The sequence below is a fragment of the Schistocerca americana genome, chromosome 2 (assembly GCF_021461395.2).
Source record: "Schistocerca americana isolate TAMUIC-IGC-003095 chromosome 2, iqSchAmer2.1, whole genome shotgun sequence".
In the NCBI taxonomy this organism is placed as follows: domain Eukaryota; kingdom Metazoa; phylum Arthropoda; class Insecta; order Orthoptera; family Acrididae; genus Schistocerca; species Schistocerca americana.
Window position 1 is genome coordinate 983,979,993 of NC_060120.1, and position 22,629 is coordinate 984,002,621.

The window sequence follows — 22,629 nt, forward strand, 5'->3', positions numbered from 1 at the left end:
TGCACTAACAGCTCGATTCGCTGTTGGAAGAATTATTCATAGTAAATACTTTGAAATATTCTCAATTAATTAATATCCTGTGTGCCATTACATGACATCAGTCTTTTCACTCTTAAATGAAATAATGGAGCACAAATAATTGTATACCAAACAGATTAGCTATTTCAACCAAACAATGCTGGCCCACTCATATTCTCAAACTGACCACACAGTTCTTACGACATAGCTCTGCCTATTGACTGCAAACTGCTAGCTGATACACAGCACTCACGCCCAATAACAACAATCAGACTTTATTCAAAGTATTGTTAGCTGACAGTAACTACTTTAAATTCTAATCAGGAAAACCAGAGGTAGCTGCAACTGCAATTAAGCAGTTTGATAAATTGACTCTCAGGTGGATAAATTACAGCAAATATCTCTATATGTGATGATATAGAATCATCAGAATTTTTCTTGCAGTTTTAACAATATGAAAGGCTTCATACCCTCTGCAATTCTGTGCTTTCTTCCACTGTTTTTATGTTTCTTTATCATTGCTGTTTTCATTCACATCATATTGTTTATCTCTGACATTTAGTTTCTATCTTAAACTCTCTGGCTGATTGCACTTCATGTTAGTACTTTCTACTTTTTTTCTTGGCTCATACATTATGTTTTTAGCTCTCCATTTTTATGTTAAGCTTTCATTTTTCATCAGTTTTGCCTCTTTCTTTGTGACCTTAGAGTATGTCTCTAAGATTATGTCTCAATAATGTGCTTTGTGTGTGTTAAATTTGTCTTCTCTCACTGAGGAACTTCAGCTGTTATAATGAGACTTTTCCTATAGTTTTAAATTTTATTTGTATGTTGATTTGGCATAATTTAATTTTTTTGACTATTTAAAGAAAACCGTAATGTAACTGTATCAATCCTTGTGCTGTCAGGGCTATTGCTGCTGTCTGTGAAATGTTGTTTGTATAGAAACTAATTTTTATTAATCATTACTTACAGGACTTTGCAAGTGGGTGATAGCAATATCAAAGTATGATAAAGTAGCAAAAGTAGTTAACCCAAAGAAACTTCTGCTGGCAGAGGCAGAAGCAGAATTTGCTTGTGCAATGGCCGCTTTGGAAGTGAAACGTACACAATTGCGTGAAGTTCAAGCAAAACTTGCTCATCTCGAAAAAGTTTTGGAGGATAACAAAAATAGGTATACTATACTGCAAAATGACGCTGATTTGTGTGCGAAGAAGTTGCAGCGAGCAGAGGAACTGATTGGTGGATTAGGTGGTGAGAGGAATCGATGGTCCAATACAGCTCATATGTTGGGGGAGAAGTACTACACTTTAACAGGTACTACACATTTTGGACTTTCTTTTTGATAACTGCAATAAATAATATTATGTGTTCTGATATTTGGTGATGTATATGGATGCAACAAAAAATATGAAAATCTCATTCATATGTACCATGAAATAACAACATCATAATCATCATTTCACATGATGCATAAACTGTATAAGTTTAGAATGCATCCCAGACATTCATCTTCAAAACTGTTATAGTTTCAAGTATACTGTACACTGTTGTTATAATTTTTATCTAAATATAGTGGGTTAATTCTCTTTCATAGTTCATAGAGCACATCAGTGTCATATTAATTCTTTGTTATTCAGCTGTGTTGTAGTGACTGTTACTAATGACATTTCTGTATTCAATGTACTTTGTAAGATTTTGTGTACCAACTCAGTATTCTTCCAAGTTATTCAATCATTCATATTTTTCTTATTTACCAGATAAACTTCAGAAGAAATTAATGAAAGAATGACTTCGTTTGTAAAGAAAAAAGACTCTGTTCAACTGGAAAAGGCATTGGCTCACATGCTTTAATTTCATAAGCTAAATAATAACCTCCACTCTGACTCCATTCAGACACCCAGATTTGGGTGTTAGGAGAAAATTCACATCAGATTGAGATAGCAAGACAGAATTGAACTGTTATATCTTGGAACAGACTTAAAATGTAGAAGCCTTGAAATTAATGTCATAATTCATTAAAAACAGTTATCACCTTCCAACTTCTCCAACTGAAACAACACAGCTGTGATACACTTATCAATACATTTCCAAATCTGATAATTGAAATTTAAAGCTTCAGACTTACAATGAATTTCTACAGGAAAATGTTAGTTATATGCTTTACCAAAGTTTTAATTGAATTTATTTTTGTGTCTTGTCCAAAACTGAAGCTGATACCTATCTTATATAATTACGGTGCATACAAGTCATAGGGCCTTTAAAATAGCAAAAATGGAGAAACAAGAGTATTCTTGTCAAAATGTTTTTCACCACTCCCAAAACAGTATTCCTCTCACCTACTTAAACTGCACAACTTGACTAAGAAAGTATCTCATATCATATAGGGGAGTGTGACTCTTTTTTTGACTTGAGTACTGTACATTTTACAAAAAATTCAGTCATCACAGTGCTGTTTTATCCATGTTGTCAAGTAGTAATGTTGTATCTATTGTGCAGCCTCAGAAGATGTATGGCAGAAACGTTTTGGCTACTAGAAAGAAAAAATGAGATCCATGTTGTTCTCAATTCAGGCACTAGTTGATCATATTTGATGAATATACCGACTTCCATCATTGATCTTGATTATTTTTTATCGGACCTTGTTTGTGATATTATCTGGTTGAGCACAAGAACATGTCTTTAGGACACTAATCATACACTGCTGCGGAAATGGCTGAGTTGAATGAAACTTGCTTCTGCACACGGATGTAATTCAAGGCTGAAAAAATGCTATGCACTAATATGCTATGATAAATAATGTCTTAGTAATTTGAGCAGTCTCATTTATTTTATGCAACATCTTATATACAGGCTTCACAGCAGTCTATGTTGATTGATTCTAAATAAACTACAGACTGCGCTGTTTTATGTGTCATGTAATTATTTTGAAAATGATTAAGTTGTGAGACATTTATATTCAGTTACACTTTTTCTGATTCAGTAAATCTCATAATTTTGAGTACTATCTCTGGTGTAATATGATAAACTTTTTTGACCTTTTGAAATGCTATTTTAGACGAGTTGTTAAGATTAGTATTTAACACAATCTTTTACTAACATAATGCAGTGTTGACAGTAAATGTTTCTGGTTAACACCGCACAAAAAAGACTGAAATTTAAGACATTATTATTTTCAATTCCTTCTCTTGATTAGGTGATGTCCTTATTGCATCTGGTGTTGTAGCCTATCTTGGGCCATTCACCATGCAGTTCCGAGCACAACAGATTACTAGTTGGGTGAACAAAGTGGAGAAACTAGGTATTACATGCTCACATGATTTTGCACTAACTGCTGTGCTTGGTGAACCAGTTGAAATACGAGCATGGAACATATGTGGGCTTCCCACTGACACATTTTCTGTTGATAATGGAATTATTATAAAGTAAGTAAACTACAATTAAATAAATTAGATTTCTGTTTGAGGTTTGAAGTCTTATTCTTCTTAAATTGGTTTATGTAATTTAATATAAAGATATAATCATTGATAAGCTGTTTGCTAGACTATTCATAGGTTTTTGTGAAACTGGTGAATCATTTGACTGTGCTGTTCACAGTATTTTTCTAGAGAAGCACTAGTAGTGTGATGCCATTGATATTGTTGGTAATAGTTTTTTATATTGTCTAGGAGGATGCAGAGTGCCATATTAAGAAACCCAGGTAGTGTTCACAATGATATGATGTCTGTGGAAATGAGGTGTACCACAATGATGTATTTAGAATCTGTAGGTCCCTAGCTTGAACCTGCAATACAGGCCCTATCAGGAAAATTTTGAGACAATGAATGTGCAGCAATAGGATTTCAGAACAATTTTCCCATTTAACGCAAACTGCTGCATCATTTAAAGTTCCTTTATTATTTAATTATGTAAAATACTGCCAAACAAATTCTGATCTAATGAACTGATGATATTAAAAAATGAAAAAAAAAACTTTTGAAAACATTACTGGAAAATATCAGCAGTCTATAAATAATTAAAACACTGATCAGTTTGCAGTTAGCAGTTACCAGTGGTGTCCTCTGACACTTAACAATGCCCCAGCTTTCTTCTCTGTTCACCATCTAATGAGAAATGATGTGAAGATGATTTTTGATAAATTGAAACCATTTACCATTTGGATGTGTGATTATTAATTTTTAGTAAAACCTTATGATTAAGACTTATTAGTATTTTTAAAAGTGAATAGAATTTACATATTTCTTAAGCAGATACAAAATAACAAAAGCAACATAACAACTAAGCAAATTTTACTTATATTAAATTCAAATACTATAGTAGAGTTGAGGTAATTAACTGCCTCAGTTGTAAATGGATTTATTGTTTCAAAATCACAACTAGTTTCACACAATTACCAGCCCTTCTTCAGGTGTACAAGACTGCAAAAGGAAGAATGAAGAAACTATAATAATATGTTGCAGAACACTTAACACTTGTCTGTTATGGAAATAACAGGGATTACTGATCACTTATAAATATGAGGTTGATACAGTTGGGTTAGTCAGAATGAAAACACAGGTGTCACACCAGACAGCCATAAAGTAAGCTAAGAAAAGTGAGCACTCAAAGTAAGAAAAAAGGGAGAGAAATACTAACAGTAAGAGAACACCAGAAAACAGTGTAAGATTGCCAGCCACACATGAAGCCAAGATACAGAATGGCATGATGACAGAAAACTTAGCAACTGTCATACTACAAGGAAAAGTGAAGCTATCAAGGGATGATTAGCATAAGAGATGACTTACTATCCCGAATACATAATATGTTAATGAATACTTACTTTGTGTTCTGCCTTACGACAGCTTCTTGTCATGGGAGAAGCCTCGTCAGAGAGTTCCACCGCATGGTGAATAGGAGATGGTTAAATATACTTTGTCACAATATAAAAAATAAGGTGAAAATAATATTCTTGAGCATAAGTAGTGGTTGTGCTCAACCATCAGTTAAAAATGTAAAAGGTTACATTTTAAAATATAAAAATGCCACAAACGAACCTATAATGGCAGGTTGGATAAAAATAAAATAAACTTAATGACATCAAGTATCCACAAAGGAAAAATAATATCAATTAGGCAACTAAAGTTAAACGGATAAAAAAATACAATTCCTTTGAGAGGAAAGCCTGAGGTGCGTATTAGTGAGACTTGAGCGCTATTTCAGAAAGGAATGATTGTATAGACGATATACATGCTTCAGCCTGGTTTGCTCACTGGGAATAAACTGAAGGGTTGTTTAAACTGTACGTAGTTTCTATTTCTTGTAATAAATTAAGGATGTGGCCTGTATCATGATGGTACAGGATACTCAAATTGGTAATTATGTCACCAATAGAATGCCCATTACCTTTCCAATAACTAGATGAAGTGGACTTAGAATTGTTAAGGTCCTGCAGTTTCTGTCTGACTAATATAGAGGCATTGGCTATCATTACACTTAATTAGATAAATGCTAGAGCCCACATGTTGGTTGTAGGTCCTAGCTTCATGGTGCCAGTAGTGAAGACCAATTTGTTTTGTATAAAAATGCTGTTGTGACATCAGCTATTTGAGTGCTGAGCCAACCTTATCTGAGATAGTACCTGAATAGGGTATTTGTATTAATTAACAAATGCCCTCCTTGACGGGTGTCAAGGTAATCTCATGAACTACTTTATGCTGCATTTGCTGGTTAAGGGTATGCACAGCCTGAATTGGGTAGCCATTAGAACTCACCATGTACTTGAGGATTTGAAGGTTATTTTCATATTCCTGCTCACTAAGAGGAACTTGGGTAGCATGGTGCACCATTGCATGCTGTGCAGCCATCTAATATTTCTATGAGTGATTCTATGGGCTGTGAATTATACTGTCAGTGGTATTTTCTTTTCTAAAAATGTGGTAGATAATCTTATGAGGGTGAATCAGATATAAATGGTGTTTTTGTTCCTGAGCATCAACAGTTGGTAGGGCTAGACCTGTGCTTCTAGTAATGTTAGATGGGACAGGAATGTGGAGAGTTGGCCATTACATACTTCCAACAGCTTCATCACTAACACTCATGATGTTGTAACAACAGGTGAACCCCTCCACTGTGCAACACATAATTATAACATTTCTTGCTTATGGAGGTGTTTAAGCGATGGAAATTTTCCTGAGATTTGCTGCTCAGTTCTGTGATCAAAGAGTGTCAACGATGTTTGTGTTTGCATGGTGAAAAGAGTTCAAGGAAGGATGAGAACATGTGGATAGTGGGGAACCTGATCAGTGTCATCAGATTAGCATTACAGACAAAAACATTCGTGCAGTTTGAGATGTTCTTGAAAGCAGCTGCAGGCAAGAGCATTAGAAATTGCAGAATAGTTTGGAGTAAGTTATGAGAGCTGTTATGTGATCATCACAAATGACCTACAGTTGCGTAAAGTGTGTTCCAGATAGGTCCCTTACCTATCGACTGAAAAACAGAAGTTTTGACATTTTGAGATCTGTCAGAGTGTACAGAAAGATTTGAAAAAGATGATGTTCCTTTTTTAAGTTGAAGGTCCACCACTATGCTCCTAAATCCAATTAAGCCAGTAAGGAATGGCGGAGGAAAGGAGAAGGATCCCCAGTGAAAGACAAGACTCAACTGTCAGCTGGAAAATTTCTTTCAGCCATTTATTTCGACCAGTGTTGCATTCTGCTCATTGATTTTTTTGTATGAGCAAGGCACAATCACTGCTGTGTACTGCTGTGAGCTGTTGAAGAAGGTGAGGAATCCATAATGTCACAAAAGGTGAGACCAGTTCATCATCCTCCATGGCAATGTCAGGCCCTGCACTGCAGCTCTCATGGCCTCCAAACTACAGGAAATGCATTGGACTCCATGTGATCACCCTGGGACCTATCACCCTCACATTTCCATTTGTTTGGACCGCATAAAGAAGCTCTAGGACGGCAATCATTTGAAGATGATAAGGGCGTGGAGGAATTTGTGCACAGTTGGCTCCTGAAGTAGCCAGCTTCATTCTATGATGCTGTGGTCAAAACTTTTCTTCGCACTGGGAAAAGTGTATGTTTAAAGCAGGAAACTATGTGGAAAAATAAAATTTAACTCCCTTTAGTTTTTCAGTACTTTTTTTAATGAAATCCTATTTATTTTTATTCACCTTTGTATTGTTTTGCAAAATGGTTTTTAAATCTAAAAATGATAATATGAAATTACTGTGATGCTGTAACATAAACTAAATATTTAGATGCAACACATGTTGAGGGAACTGCTGTTCTCATTCTGTAGTACCACTCTAGAGAACTAATACAGCACTGTAAAGAACTGACAATTGTAGCAACAACATTATGGAGGTAATGGGCTAAAAATTGAAGGAATTTGTATTCATTGTTGCTGACAAAAATATTGGCAATAATGCTATCTAAGGGAGATCCCATGGCCAGCCATTCTGTCTGATTGTAGATGTTGTTGTTGTTGTGGTCTTCAGTCCTGAGACTGGTTTGATGCAGCTCTCCATGCTACTCTATCCTGTGCAAGCTTTTTCATCTCCCCGTACCTACTGCAACCTACATCCTTCTGAATCTGCTTAGTGTATTCATCTCTTGGTCTCCCTCTACGATTTTTACCCTCCACGCTGCCCTCTAATACTAAATTGGTGATCCCTTGATGCCTCAGAACATGTCCTACCAACCGATCCCTTCTTCTGGTCAAGTTGTGCCACAAACTTCTCTTCTCCCCAATCCTATTCAATACTTCCTCATTAGTTATGTGATCTACCCATCTAATCTTCAGCATTCTTCTGTAGCACCACATTTCGAAAGCTTCTATTCTCTTCTTGTCCAAACTATTTATCGTCCATGTTTCACTTCCATACATGGCTACACTCCATACGAATACTTTCAGAAATGACTTCCTGACACTTAAATCAATACTCGATGTTAACAAATTTCTCTTCTTCAGAAACGCTTTCCTTGCCATTGCCAGCCTACATTTTATATCCTCTCTACTTCGACCATCATCAGTTATTTTGCTCCCCAAATAGCAAAACTCCTTTACTACTTTAAGTGCCTCATTTCCTAATCTAATTCCCTCAGCATCACCCGACTTAATTAGACTACATTCCATTATCCTTGTTTTGCTTTTGTTGATGTTCATCTTATATCCTCCTTTCAAGACACTGTCCATTCCATTCAACTGCTCTTCCAAGTCCTTTGCTGTCTCTGACAGAATTACAATGTCATCAGCGAACCTCAAAGTTTTTATTTCTTCTCCATGAATTTTAATACCTACTCCAAATTTTTCTTTTGTTTCCTTTACTGCTTGCTCAATATACAGATTGAACAACATCGGGGAGAGGCTACAACCCTGTCTTACTCCCTTCCCAACCACTGCTTCCCTTTCATGTCCCTCGACTCTTACAACTGCCATCTGGTTTCTGTACAAATTGCAAATAGCCTTTCGCTCCCTGTATTTTACCCCTGCCACCTTCAGAATTTGAAAGAGAGCATTCCAGTCAACATTGTCAAAAGCTTTCTCTAAGTCTACAAATGCTAGAAACGTAGGTTTGCCTTTCCTTAATCTTTCTTCTAAGATAAGTCGTAAGGTCAGTATTGCCTCACGTGTTCCAGTGTTTCTACGGAATCCAAACTGATCTTCCCCGAGGTTGGCTTCTACTAGTTTTTCCATTTGTCTGTAAAGAATTCGCATTAGTATTTTGCAGCTGTGACTTATTAAGCTGATAGTTCGGTAATTTTCACATCTGTCAACACCTGCTTTCTTTGGGATTGGAATTATTATATTCTTCTTGAAGTCTGAGGGTATTTCGCCTGTTTCATACATCTTGCTCACCAGATGGTAGAGTTTTGTCAGGACTGGCTCTCCCACGGCCGTCAGTAGTTCCAATGGAATATTGTCTACTCCGGGGGCCTTGTTTCGACTCAGGTCTTTCAGTGCTCTGTCAAACTCTTCACGCAGTATCATATCTCCCATTTCATCTTCATCTACATCCTCTTCCATTTCCATAATATTGTCCTCAAATACATCGCCCTTGTATAGACCCTCTATATACTCCTTCCACCTTTCTGCTTTCCCTTCTTTGCTTAGAACTGGGTTTCCATCTGAGCTCTTGATATTCATACAAGTCGTTCTCTTATCTCCAAAGGTCTCTTTAATTTTCCTGTAGGCGGTATCTATCTTACCCCTAGTGAGATAGGCCTCTACAACCTTACATTTGTCCTCTAGCCATCCCTGCTTAGCCATTTTGCACTTCCTGTTGATCTCATTTTTGAGACGTTTGTATTCCTTTTTGCCTGTTTCACTTACTGCATTTTTATATTTTCTCCTTTCATCAATTAAATTCAATATTTCTTCTGTTACCCAAGGATTTCTACTAGCCCTCGTCTTTTTACCTACTTGATCCTCTGCTGCCTTCACTACTTCATCCCTCAAAGCTACCCATTCTTCTTCTACTGTATTTATTTCCCCCATTCCTGTCAATTGCTCCCTTATGCTCTCCCTGAATCTCTGTACAACCTCTGGTTCTTTTAGTTTATCCAGGTCCCATCTCCTTAAATTCCCACCTTTTTGCAGTTTCTTCAGTTTTAATCTACAGGTCATAACCAATAGATTGTGGTCAGAGTCCACATCTGCCCCTGGAAATGTCTTACAATTTAAAACCTGGTTCCTAAATCTGTGTCTTACCATTATATAATCTATCTGATACCTTTTAGTATCTCCAGGGTTCTTCCATGTATACAACCTTCTTTCATGATTCTTAAACCAAGTGTTAGTTATGATTATGTTGTGCTCTGTGCAAAATTCTACCAGGCGGCTTCCTCTTTCATTTCTGTCCCCCAATCCATATTCACCTACTACGTTTCCTTCTCTCCCTTTTCCTACACTCGAATTCCAGTCACCCATGACTATTAAATTTTCGTCTCCCTTCACAATCTGAATAATTTCTTTTATTTCATCATACATTTCTTCAATTTCTTCATCATCTGTAGAGCTAGTTGGCATATAAACTTGTATTACTGTAGTAGGTGTGGGCTTCGTTTCTATCTTGGCCACAATAATGCGTTCACTATGCTGTTTGCAGTAGCTTACCCGCATTCCTATTTTCCTATTCATTATTAAACCTACTCCTGCATTACCCCTATTTGATTTTGTGTTTATAACCCTGTAGTCACCTGACCAGAAGTCTTGTTCCTCCTGCCACCGAACTTCACTAATTCCCACTATATCTAACTTCAACCTATCCATTTCCCTTTTTAAATTTTCTAACCTACCTGCCCGATTAAGGGATCTGACATTCCACGCTCCGATCCGTAGAACGCCAGTTTTCTTTCTCTGATTGTAGATGACATTATTAATTTTACAGTAAGACTACCATCACCCATGACACTAATATAACTAGCTTGGATGTCACCAACATGTAGACAAACATTCCATCAAAAGAAGTTGTCCTGATTATTTAACCCAATTTAAAGCAACACACTAGCTTGAAATCCCTAGCAATTGATGAAGGTCTCCGTCTCCTAAAAATGTCTCTAAACCACAAATACTTTAACATTAATAATGTCATCTATAAATAGACATCAGGGCTGGCTGTGGGACCCCTCGTAGGTAGCATTATTGCCAATATTTCTTCAGCAAAAATGAATACCAATTCTTTCAATCTTTTCACCATTGCCTCAATAATCTACATCTACATCTATACCCTATGAACCACTGTGAGGTGCATGGCAGAGGGTACATCCTATTGTTTCTTTCATTCCGTTCGTGTATGGAGCATGGGGAGAATGATGGTTTGAATGCCTCTGTGCATGCAGTAATTATTCTAATCATATCCTCATGATCCCTATATAAGCCATATGTAGGGGGTTTTAGTATATTCGTAGAGTAATCATTTAAAGCCGGCTCTTGAAACTTTGTTAATAGACTTTCTCAGGATAGTTTACATCTGTCTTCAACAGTCTTCCAGTTCAGTTCCTTCATTCTCTCTGTGTCACTCTCCTATGGCTTAAACAGTCCTGTGACCATTCGTGCTGGCCTTCTCTGTATATTTTCAGTATCCCTTGTTAGTCCTATCTGGTACAGCTCCCACATACTTGAGCAATATTCTAGAACCAGTTGCACGAGTGATTTGTAAGCAACCTTCTTTGTAGAAAGACTGAACTTATCCAGTATTCTACCAACAAACCAAAGTCTACCAGCTGCTTTACCCACTACGGAACCTATGTGATCATTCTGTTTCATGTCCCTATAAAGTGTTACACCCAGGTATTTGTATGAGTTGGCTGATTCCAGCAATGACTCATTTATATTATAATCATAGGACATTACATTTTTTTAAATTTTGTGAAGTGCAAAATTTTACATTTCTAAACATTTAAAACTCATAGCCGATCTCTGCACCACTTTGAAATCTTGTGAAGATCTGAATATTTATACAGCATCTTCCAGTTAGTATTTCATTATAGGTAACTGTGTCATCTGCAAACTGCCTGATTTTATTATTAATATTGTCTGCAAGGTCATTAATGTATAACATGGACAGCAAGGGTCCCAACACACTTCCCTGGGGCGTGCCCGAAGTTACTTGTAACTCTGACAATGACTCTCCATCCTAGATAATCTGTTGTGTCCTCCCTACCAAAGAGTCCTCAATCCAGTCACAAATTTTGCTTGATACCCTCTATGACTGTACTTTTGACAATAAATGTAGGTGTGCTACTGAGTCAAATGCTTTTTGAAAATCAAGAAATACTGCCTCAACCTGATTGCCTTGATCCAAAGCTTTCAGTATGTTATGTGAGAAAAGTGCGAGTTGAGTTTCACATGGTCAATGCTTTTGAAATCCATGCTAAACAATCACACTGAGGAGATCATTCTGTTGTTTGCTTAAATGTTACATCCATTTTCTACACTTCTGTCTTACTTCTCTAAGTGGTGCTAAAGAACAATTACAGCAGCTCCACCAAGATCTGATCATAATATTCATTTTACATTTGAACACCACAGTAATTTTATAATATTGTTTTTAGATTTAGAAATTATTTTGCAAAACAGTAAAATTACCTATCACATTTTTAGAAAAGATATTGTGACTGATAGTATAATTCACAGCTCATCAAATCACCTGCAGAAATGTAATATGGCTGCACTGCATGCAGTGGTGCACCGTTCTTCCAAAGTACCCCTTACTGAACACCACAGTAATTTTATAATATTGTTTTTAGATTTAGAAATTATTTTGCAAAACAGTAAAATCACCTATCACATTTTTAGAAAAGATATTGTGACTGATAGTATAATTCACAGCTCATCAAATCACCTGCAGAAATGTAATATGGCTGCACTGCATGCAGTGGTGCACCGTTCTTCCAAAGTACCCCTTACTGAACAGGAATAGAAAAATAGACTTGAATTATCAGGTACACTGTGAGTTGTAGTGACTACCCAATTCAGGCTGGGACATCCTCATCCAGAAAATGCAGCATAAAGGACTTACTTACAATCAGCAAATGATTACCTTGACACCCATAATACGTATGTATATTTGTTTGAACATGGAACAGACTCCTGTATGAATGGCGTTGTAATAACCATCCCTATTATAGAGAAAAAACTAAAAGAGATGAAAACAATTAAGTTGCCAGGTCCGGATGGAATCCCTGTTCGGTTTTACAAAGAATGCTCTATGGCATTGGGCCCTTACTTAGTTTTCTCTTATCACAAGTCTCTCACTCAGTGTAAAGTCCCAAATGAGTGGAAAAAAATGCTGGTGACTCCTGTATATAAGAAGGGTTAATGAACAAACCTGCATAATTACAGACCAATATCCCTTATGTCAGTTTGCTGCAGAATCTTTGAACACATTCTAATTTTGAATATAATAAATTTTCCTGAGACCAAGAAACTGATGTCCACAAGTCAGCATGGTCTTAGAAAGCATTGCTCATGTGAAACTCAGCTTGTCCTCTTCTTACGTGGTATACTGGAGACTGTGAATGAAGGGCAACAGACAGATTTCATGTTTCTAGATTTCCGGAAAGCAGGCAGTAACAAAGTTATGAGCATAGAGAATAGGTTCCCAGATATGTGAGGGGCTTGAAGACTCCTTAGGTAATTGGACCCAGTATGTTTTCCTCAACAGCAAGTGCTCATCAGAGACAAGGGTGTCCTCAGAGGTGCCTCAGGGAATTCTGAAAGGACTGCTATTGTTATCTACATTCATAAATGATCTGGCAGACAGCATGAGCAGAAATCTGCAGCTGTTTGCTGCTAATACAGTGGTGTACCGGAAGGTGTTGAAGTTGACTGACTGTAGGATATACCAGATAACCTAGACCAAATTTGTGGTTGATGTAATGAGTTATAGCTAGCTCTAAATGTAGAAAAATATAAGTTAATGTGAATGAGTAGGAAAAACAAGACCATGATGTTCAGATACTGTATTAGTAAATGCCCTACTTGAAACAATCGCATGGTTTAAGTACTTGTGTGTAATAATGCAAACTGATATAAAATGGAATGACCATATGGTTACTGTAGTAGGGAAAAGTGAATGGTGAACTTCAGTATATTGGGAGAATTTTGGGAAACTGTTGCCCAACTAGTAGGGAGAATACATGTGCCATCTAGTACAACCTTTTCGTGAGTACTACTTGAGTGTTTTGGATCTGTACTAGGTCAGATTAAAGGAAGATAGAGAAGCAGTTCAGAGGCAGGTTGCTGGAATTGTTACTGGTAGGTTTGAACAACATACAAGTGTTATGGGGTGCTTCAGGAACTTGGATGGGAATCCCTGGATGGAAGGTAACATCTTAGTAAGGAGCACTGGTGAGTAATTTGAGCAAACTGAAATTTGTAGCTGTCTGCAGAACAATTTACTGCTGCCAACAGATATTTCTCATAAGGAGCATGAAGATAAGGTATGAGAAATTAGGGCTTACATAGAGACCAATAGGCAGTCATTTTTCCCTCATTATTTGTGTGAGGAGCAGGAAAGGAAATGACTAGTAGTGGTACAGGGTACACTCTGCCACACACAGCAGGGGGGCTTGCTGAGTATGTATGGAGGTGTAGGTGTAGATGTAGATATTATTACATTTAAATCATACAGTAAAATATACTACTTATGTACCATCTCACATGAGGTTGCCCAACGGCTCAAAAAATCTGATGTCACAGAGGCATTTTTTGTACCAAACAGAACTAGTCTTCAATATAGGTAACATGAAGCTAGGGTCCACAACTGCCACTTTCGAAATTAAGTGTAATAATTCCCAATGCCTCTACATCACTTTCAATATCCTATTCAAAGAAAATCATGATCATTTTACAGCTAATGGATACTCTATTGGTGACATAACTGCAGATTCGAGTATTATCACCGTAAAGGCTGCATCACTAATTTACTAAAGGAAATAAAAATTAATTTACTAGAGCAAATAGGAATTAACATGATCTCTTCATTTATGCTCTTCACAAGCAACCGGGCTGAAGGAGATGTATCTTCTTAATGATTATTCCTTTTGGAGATTGTGCTCAAACCTCACCAATATGTACCTGAAACTTTCCTCTTTTAACAGACCTCTTCTTAAACTTTCCACAGTCTATAAGTTGTCCTACTCCTTTGTCCACATGGTGACTTCAGGAACTACAGGAGATTCAAATTTATAGTCCGAGGTCGTTAACAAGTACGAACAATCTGGTACTCAACTCATATCGATGGCTGCGTTGTTGTCTTTGTGAAGTCTAGAGGTGATCCCACTGCAAAGTTCCCGCAGTTTTCTTTGTGTTTGGATGAGACTAACTGGTTTGTAGGGCGATGTGGTATTTTGATTTTTAGAGAGCAAGCATTAAATTAGTTTTGCACATCACTATTTAATTCATTTATTCACATTTAACACTTCTACACTAATATGAAATAAGACATTGTTTTCCACCACATCTGTATCACCACCTCCTCCAACCCCCCGCTCCAGATCAAAAGACTGCCAACCACCTCTTCCAAAGATCCACCTCCTTCCCACATGACCAAAGATAACAGTCTCTTAGTTGTTAAACTCGCAGTCAAAGGCTATATTTACATAAAACATTACACATAAAGAAATTACTGACATACATGATTTTATGTTCTGTTATAGTACCCCCCCCCCCCCCCCACACACACACAGACACAGACACACACACACACACACACACACACACACACACACACACACATCCATGCAGGCCATACATGGGATCGTGTGTCACAATGGAATAAAATATATCTAATACACACATCATAATAAAATTTCCAGTTCCGAAAGTTAGTAATAAAATTGATTTCCCAAGTGATCTTGGAAGGAAACATTCCACGTGGGAAAAATTATATATAAAAACAAAGATGAGGTGACTTACCGAACAAAAGCGCTGGCAGGTCGATAGACACACAAACAAACACAAACATACACACAAAATTCAAGCTTTCGCAACAAACTGTTGCCTCATCAGGAAAGAGGGAAGGAGAGGGGAAGACAAAAGGAAGTGGGTTTTAAGGGAGAGGGTAAGGAGTCATTCCAATCCCGGGAGCGGAAAGACTTACCTTAGGGGGAAAAAAGGACAGGTATACACTCGCACACACGCACATATCCATCCACACATACAGACAAAGATGAGGTGACTTACCGAACAAAAGCGCTGGCAGGTCGATAGACACACAAAATATATATATACTTTCCATGATATATAATTTAAAGGTTACATTGGCTGTATTGAATAATAAGTGTAATGAACTTATAGCTAACAACAAAATATGGCACCTTATATTTAATTGATCATGGTAGCTGCAGAGTCGTGTTAAGATGGGTACATAATTATATAGTATATGTATAAACTCAGGTTTACTTCAATACTGACTTAATGCATCTTAGTTAAACTCACTCTTCTGATAGTAATAAACATTGCCAGTGGTTTCTTTAGAATATATTAAGTGAACTGTGGACTGAAAGCATCTCTCACAATCTTTTAATATAAGTGTTTCAACAAAATACCTCATGGCATGGCTTGTGCCCAAAACAACCATTAAATCTAAAGAAATCATTATTCTAAAATAAACAGGTTCTTTTAACCACATACATAAAATAGACATTGTTCAGAATGATGTAATACTTATACACAATGTTAAATGGTTGTCTCTTAGGGAAAATTCATGTATATGTGATGAATGTAATCACATGGTGAATCCAGTGCAAATTCGATTATGTGTGATCAGCACTATTTTCAGAGTCAGGTTGGTTTACTCATTTATGATTTAATGTTTCCTTTATAATAAGGTAGCTGAGGCGTTCCTTATATGATTGCATCTCTATCATTGCAGTATCCTCACATTGTACGTATATGTCAGCTTTATAGGTCAGATTATGACAAACTCTACACTTACATTGTGTAAGATTGTTAGTATTTATACCTTAACTTTACATCATTATTAAACAGTGTTTCATTTTGATTTGCTCTCCTGTGCTCAAATAGCATACTGCCATGAATAGAAATTATTTCAGATTGTGTAACAGAGCATGGGATAAATTCCTAACAGCTCTTCATTCACTTTAACATTAAATTATCTAAACTATTACACATTATTCTCCCACAATATAAACCTAAAAATTAGTATCACATAACCTTCAATCCATCACAAGAGTTTCAAAAGTAACACATCAACAACTGTCTCCATAATGCTCTAAACCTCAATACATTCTTAATTCGCATAATTAAATTTCATGACTACCCACTATATTTTTAACACACTACAACATACCTGGTCTTTCAAAGCACACTTTCATAATCTGAAAAGTACCTCCAGTTTGCTTTATCCATTAAATAATGTTCCATCTGACATAGCTTACAAATGACAAGGTTTTGTCTTCTTACACACAATTATTATTAATATCTTATTACTTTAAAAGTGTGCACATCATTAACTTTGGTTTCTGTTAAGAGATATTACTATGAAACTGTAGAATGGTTGTAGTCTGACACACTGATCTTATCTCATTTAATGAATGGGTATATTAGAGAGCAAAGAGAAATTAGTACAAACATAATTCACATTAACACAAAATCTACTTCACACTTATAGCTAACATAGTACCACACTTTGACAGGAAGTTTTCCTTGGATGATAAAACAATAAAGTGATATAGTTGGGCCAGTCAACTTGTTCTTTATGAGCAGTGTTTTACTTATTAATGACTATTTTATGGGTCATGTTTGTAGAGTTTTAACTCTGTAACATTGCGCAGTCCAAATAACTTCTTGGATTTTGGGTAGATTAGCCTATAGGCATTAAGGTGCGGGTTTTCCTTGATTCCAAAGGGGCCTATATAGATGTCAAAAAATTTCTTTATTTCTGAACTCATCAATTTAGATTTTTCCTGTGTTTTTACTAAAACCATATCTCCTGTCCTGAACTGTACTCCTTACATCTTGCATCATGTCTCCGTTTTCTTACCTCTCCTTGTCTTTTCATAGTGTTCCTAACAGCTGTCTCTCTTTTATAGGGTGTCATAGTTTGACAAGGTGGGAAATCAACATTCTCAGAAATCAAATTTGCATGTTGTCTATTAAACATTACTTCATAAGGTGAAAAACCAGTGGATGAATGCTGTAAGCTGTTCATTATATCCTCGAAATCAGTAACATTTTCAATCCAATTAACATGATTTTTACTACAATATGTTCTGCAAAGCCTTCAAATTTCCCTCATGTACCTTTCTGCTGGGTTACCTGATGGCTGACAAACCAAAATCAAAATATGTTTTATTCCTGTATCTTCAATAAAAATTTTCCATAATTTAGATGTAAACTGTGACCCGTTATCAGACATGATGGCCTGGGGTATACCAACATATGTGAAATAATGATTCGTCAGCTTGATGATAATTTGTTTACTGGTTGCTCTCTTTAATGGATACAATTTTATAAATTTAGAGAAAACATCAACTATAACGAAGATGTAACTGTACCCTCCTCTTGATTTTGGTAGTGGTCCATATAAATTGATAGCTGTCAATTTAAGGTTTTTATTTGGTACAATGTTTTGCAACAATCCTTTAGATGTTTGGTTACTCACTTCTACTCTCTGACAATGATCACAAGTTTCAAGTTTTTCTTCACTCTCCTACTGATATTATAGAAGTATACATTTTCCTGTATCTTCTGTATACATTTTGTTGCTCCGCAGTGTCCGAAGCTTTCATGTATGTAACTGATAAACGTGTCAATACATTGCTCAGGCCAGCATAGTTTCCAATTGTCTAAGTCAGGTCTAGGTATCCTATACAAAATCCCTTTTTGTACTTTATAATACTGACCAACTTTTTCTCCTCCCTTTTTCCCTATATAACTTTTAACCAACTTTCAATTTTCATCATGATTTTGGTTTCTACAAATATCATTACAGATTTTTAGTATTTCAGCTTCATCTTTTACACCCTTTAAGTATGTAAGTTTGAACTCTTTCTCCTCTTTTCCATAAGTATTTTCAACGTCTGCACCTACTGGTAGTCTGGAAAGGGCATCTGCAATGACATTATGTTTACCCTGAATAAATTTGATCTCATAGTCAAACTGTTGAAGGAATAAAACCCACCTTGTTGTACAGTCATGATAGAGTCTGCACTCCTGAGTATAAGATACAGCTTTATGGTCAGAGAAGACAATTACCTTGTGCCGTAACAGACAACTTTTAAACGTCTTGAATGCCCAGTGGATGGCAAGTAGTTCCTTCTCTGTGACTGTATATGATTTTTCATACTTTTGTAAAGCATGGCTAGCAAAAGCAATAGAATGGTGTTCTAATTTTCCTTCTACTTCTATGTTTTGAAACAAGTGTGCCCCTAAACCTGTCTCACTACTATCTGTCATTATACAGAATGGTAATGACATAACAGGTCTATACAACTTCTGACTTTGGGACAGTTGTTGTTTTATTTCCATGAATGCATCCTGACATTCTTGTGTCCAGTCCCAAACAGTATTCTTTTTTAGTAAGTTACATAAGCAATTTGCATTTAAAGCTTGGGTACTAAGAAATTTTCTATAGAATCCAGTGAGACCAAAAAAGGACTTGAGTTGTTTTTTCTTCTTGGGAGTAGAGAAGTTTACAATGGCCTCAAGTTTATCCCTATCAGGTAAGATTCCCTTTTCTGAAATATTATGCCCCAAAAATTTCAGTTCATTAACTCCAAACAACATTTTTCCAATTTTACAGTCATTCCCCCATCCCTCAATTTTGAACAGACTTGTCTCAGAAGGTTTAGATGATCTTTCCAGGTTTTTCCAGTTACAACAATGTCATCTACATATACTATTAATTTTGAAGACAATTCATCACCTAATACAAAATCCAATGCTCTGATAAATTCAGCCACATATACATTCAATCCAAAAGGGACAACACAATATTGGTAACTTTTGCCACCATACAAAAAGGCAGTATACTTCCTAGAATCAAGTTCAAGTGGTATTTGGTGAAAACCATATGTCAAGTCTAGGCTACTCATAAATTTTACATTATCAAATTTGTGCAGAAGTTCATCCATATTGTCAGGATGGTCATTTTCACTAATCAAAAACTTATCAAGGTGCCTAGAATCAAGTACAAGTCTAACCCTACCATTTCTCTTAGACACAACTACTAATGGGTTGTTGTATGCACTTCTACTTCTTTCTATAATCCCCCAAGTTTCCGTTTTTTGGATTTCCCTTTCTACAGCTTTCTTCCTGGAGAATGGAATGCCATATGGTTTTAGGAAGAAAGGATAATGATCTCTGAGTTGAAGTCTGCACTGATAGTCTTTTACCTTTCCTGGTCTCTCACTAAATGTATCCTGAAATTCCCATAACACTTCTCTTAACCGATTTGTCTGACTTTCGCTTTGATTTACAGCTTCCTTCAATTTGACTTCAGCTAATTCTTCAAAATTTTGTTCTTTTATGAGATCAAAGGATGTGTTACCACTTATGGCTTGGTTATCTACCTTGCTTACAACAGCTTTGATATGGTTACAAGAATTACTACAGCTAAGGATGAAAATTTCTGTTTTCAGGATACTATTTTTCTCAGGTTCAGTGATTGTAACACTCTTATCTTCCCAAGAGAAGCTTACACCCACTTTTAAGACCCAATCCATGACTAAAATGATATTTTCTTCCAACCTTGGGTCCACAAGGCAAACCTGCTCAAATTATTCCTAATTTTATCTCAAAATTTTTCTGATATAGCACATATGGGGCTTCCTGTATCAATAAGACAATTTCCTTCCCATTGATTTACTCTTATTTTAATGTATGGACAGCCTAATTCCTTTTCATCTGCCTTCCCCTCGGGAACTTAATATAATAAATCTTTTTCAATTTCTTTATAATTTCCATCTACTTCCTCCCTTTCAGTCTTCATCAAGTTTACCTGAGTTTCAGGTTCTAAGTTACTAGTATCAAGTTTACACTTTGGCTGTACACAAAATAACTCACTACTGTTTATGTACCTTTCACTCAGACTCTTTCTTTTACTCTCCCATCAGCTTGGGCATAAAATTCTACTAATTATACCTAGATGATACCAAAACACTTTGCTACTACAACTCTCATTATACTTGTTCCACAGAATTTCTAAAAATTTGCCTCCTTTACTTACAGTAATATCACACAAATCTACTTTTTTCACAATATTTTCACTTTTGTTATCACCACTTTGATTAACCATGAACTGATCAGGACAGACATGTAACAATTGATTTTCAGGTGTCACTTCACTATTCTTATCATATTCCATTGCTTTGTCACCACAGCTATCATCAAGTTTCAACACTTCATTATTTATTTCAATAAAAACATTGCACTCACCTTCTGCTTTGCTTACCATACTTTTCACATCAATAATACTAACATCATCACTACTATGGTATACTTTAGTGCCAGTTTCATCTGTTTCTCTCTGTTTCTCACTTTCTATGGTTGATTCATTTTCCTGTTGCTTAGGTTTATCATCAGCTGACTCACTATTACCTTCTTGTGTGAACAACCCCCCCCCCCCCCCCCCCCCCCCCCCCAATTCTGAACTAAAACATTTATTACTCTCTTCATTATTAGCTTGATCTCCCCTTTTTGCCCAGCTGTAAAAATCACTTAACATCTCCTCACCCAGAATTGAATCAGAACTTTGATCTCTCCTATGTTTGTTTTGTGGTGGTCTACTGTGCCACATAGCATCCCAAATTTTTTTATGAAAACTTATATAATTTACTTGATATTCCTGGTTTTTAACCTGTTTGTTAATGGTAGAGTTATTTACACTATTTGGTTTTGTGTGAAAGTTAGTGGTCCTATTATGTTTAAATCTGTTCGCCCCAAAGCTGTGGACCCTCATTGAGGTGGTCCGGAGTTTTCCGGATAGCTACCTCTATTGTCACTCCTCCAATTTGTATTCATTCTGTTGTTACCTTCCCATCTGTTGTTCCTAGTTATACCATTGTTTTCCCAGTTTCTCCCTCTCCCATTACCATTGTACTCTCTTGTTCTATCATATTGGTGTTCATTCCGAAAATCTCTATCGTCCCTTCTAGGGTTCTCCCCATGGTAATCAGAATTCCACCTCCCACTGTAATGGTTTCCATTACTAAACTGTTGCACATTTCTCTCCATCGCCCTGTCTAATTTGTTTATATATTTTAGAAACTGGTCTAAACAGTCATCAGAACCATGCACTAATTCCCACTGTATTATTTCAGGTAACCTACTTTTAAGGGCATCAATTTGCGTCATTTCATTGGAGGGTTTATCTAGATGCACCAATTTCCTAAGTTGATCCTTGCAAAAGTCTTTCATTGAGTGGTTTCTGCCCTTGAAACTAGGCCCATTTAAAAGTTCACTTTTTATCCTACCCTGTTCAGTCTCAGACCAAAACTTATTTAAGAAACTCTTCTTAAAATCATCAAACGTTTTACACTCATCAAAATGTTGGTTTCCCCAAGACAAAGCTTCTCCCTCAAGAAATTTTTTGACAAATTTAATCTTTTAGATTATCAGACATACCAGGAACAAGATTGTCAATTATCACAAGGAAAACGTTTTACAGGTGAATTACTCCACATACTTCCACCATTCATACATAAATTTCTAGACACAAAATTATCTTGCATTTCAGTGAATCTCTTGTCTATTACACTTAAATTACATGTTACAGACTCTTGTATCTTATTTAATTCAGCATCTAAGGAATTAACTTTTGGTTCTGTATCTAGACTTAATTTGTCTACCCTCTCCTCCACAGTTCTTTGAGCTGAGGTTAACCTTTCAATCTCTTTCCCTTGACTTGAGCTAACTGTGGCCAATTTATTTTCTAAGATCACAAACTTATTTTCTATAGCCTCAATTTTGGAGTTCGCGCCCTTCAAACTTTCTCCTAATTGAAGGTTTAAATTTGAGATCTCTTCTTTCGGTACATCACCGTTGCTTTTAATTTTTGCTTCCAGCGATTCACTAGTTAAGTTTAATTTCGATTCTAGCGATTCACTGGATGCATTTATTTTCGATTCTAGAAATTCACTATTTGAATTC

The 22,629-nt window shown here is 36.3% G+C and overlaps 1 protein-coding gene across 1 annotated transcript in view; it reads left to right on the forward strand.

The window, feature by feature from the left end:
- LOC124596265 (dynein axonemal heavy chain 7) overlaps positions 1-22,629 on the forward strand; it is a 1,038,560-nt gene that overhangs the window by 674,767 nt on the left and 341,164 nt on the right. The window contains 2 exon segments of the mRNA XM_047135340.1: positions 994-1,335; positions 3,215-3,443. Of these exon segments, the coding sequence (XP_046991296.1) occupies positions 994-1,335; positions 3,215-3,443 (571 nt within the window).